The 968-nt window shown below is 49.4% G+C and overlaps 1 protein-coding gene across 1 annotated transcript in view; it reads right to left on the bottom strand.

Annotated features, from left to right (window-relative positions):
* Window positions 1-17: 17 nt before the first annotated feature.
* Window positions 18-968, bottom strand: part of LOC122545652 (adhesive plaque matrix protein-like) — a gene marked incomplete at both ends in the record, with an annotated part of 3,250 nt that continues 2,299 nt past the window's right edge. The window contains one exon of the mRNA XM_043684607.1: window positions 18-955. Coding sequence (XP_043540542.1) covers window positions 18-955 — 938 coding nt within the window. The remainder of the gene's footprint in view (window positions 956-968) is intronic.

The following is a 968-nucleotide window of genomic DNA, read 5'->3' as shown; positions in this document are numbered from 1 at the left end:
CTCGGAGTGTAGTTTGCAGCTGCTTGTAGTCTCTTAGTGTAGTTTGCGGCTGCTTGTAGTCTCGGAGTGTAGTTTGCAGTTGCTTGTAGTCTGGGAGTGTAGTTTGCGGTTGCTTGTAGTCTGGGAGTGTAGTTTGCAGCTGCTTGTAGTCTGGGAGTGTAGTTTGCAGCTGCTTGTAGTCTCGGAGTGTAGTTTGTGGTTGCGTGTAGTCTCGGAGTGTAGTTTACGGTTGCTTGTAGTCTGGGAGTGTAGTTTGCAGCTGCTTGTAGTCTGGGAGTGTAGTTTGCGTTGCCTGTTGTCTGGGAGTGTAGTTTGCATCTGCTTGTAGTCTCGGAGTGTAGTTTGCGGTTGCTTGTAGTCTGGGAGTGTAGTCTGCGGCTGCTTGTAGTCTCGCAGTGTAGTTTGCGGTTGCTTGTAGTGTGGGAGTGTAGTTTGCGGTTGCTTGTAGTCTGTGAGTGTAGTGAAGCTGCTTGTAGTCTCGGAGTGTTGTTTGCGGTTGCTTGTAGTCTGGGAGTGTAGTTTGCGGTTGCTTGTAGTCTGGGAGTGTAGTTTGCGGTTGCTTGTACTCTGGGAGTGTAGTTTGCAGCTGCTTGTAGTCTCGGAGTGTAGTTTGTGGTTACGTGAAGTCTGGGAGTGTAGTTTGCGGTTGCTTGTAATCCGGGAGAGTAGTTTGCAGCTGCTTGTAGTCTCGGAGTGTAGTTTGCGGTTGCTTGTATTCTGGGAGTGTAGTTTGCAGCTGCTTGTAGTCTCGGAGTGTAGTTTGCGGTTGCTTGTATTCTGGGAGTGTAGTTTGCAGCTGCTTGTAGTCTGGGAGTGTAGTTTGCGGTTGCTTGTAGTCTCGGAGTGTAGTTTGCGGTTGCTTGTAGTCTCGGAGTGTAGTTTGCGGTTGCTTGTAGTCTGTGAGTGTAGTGAAGCTGCTTGTAGTCTCGGAGTGTTGTTTGCGGTTGCTTGTAGTCTGGGAGTGTAGT

Source organism: Chiloscyllium plagiosum, unplaced genomic scaffold, assembly GCF_004010195.1.
Source record: "Chiloscyllium plagiosum isolate BGI_BamShark_2017 unplaced genomic scaffold, ASM401019v2 scaf_53465, whole genome shotgun sequence".
Classification (NCBI taxonomy): domain Eukaryota; kingdom Metazoa; phylum Chordata; class Chondrichthyes; order Orectolobiformes; family Hemiscylliidae; genus Chiloscyllium; species Chiloscyllium plagiosum.
The sequence above is the reverse complement of the archived record's forward strand: the minus strand, read 5'-3'. Positions and strand labels throughout refer to the sequence as shown.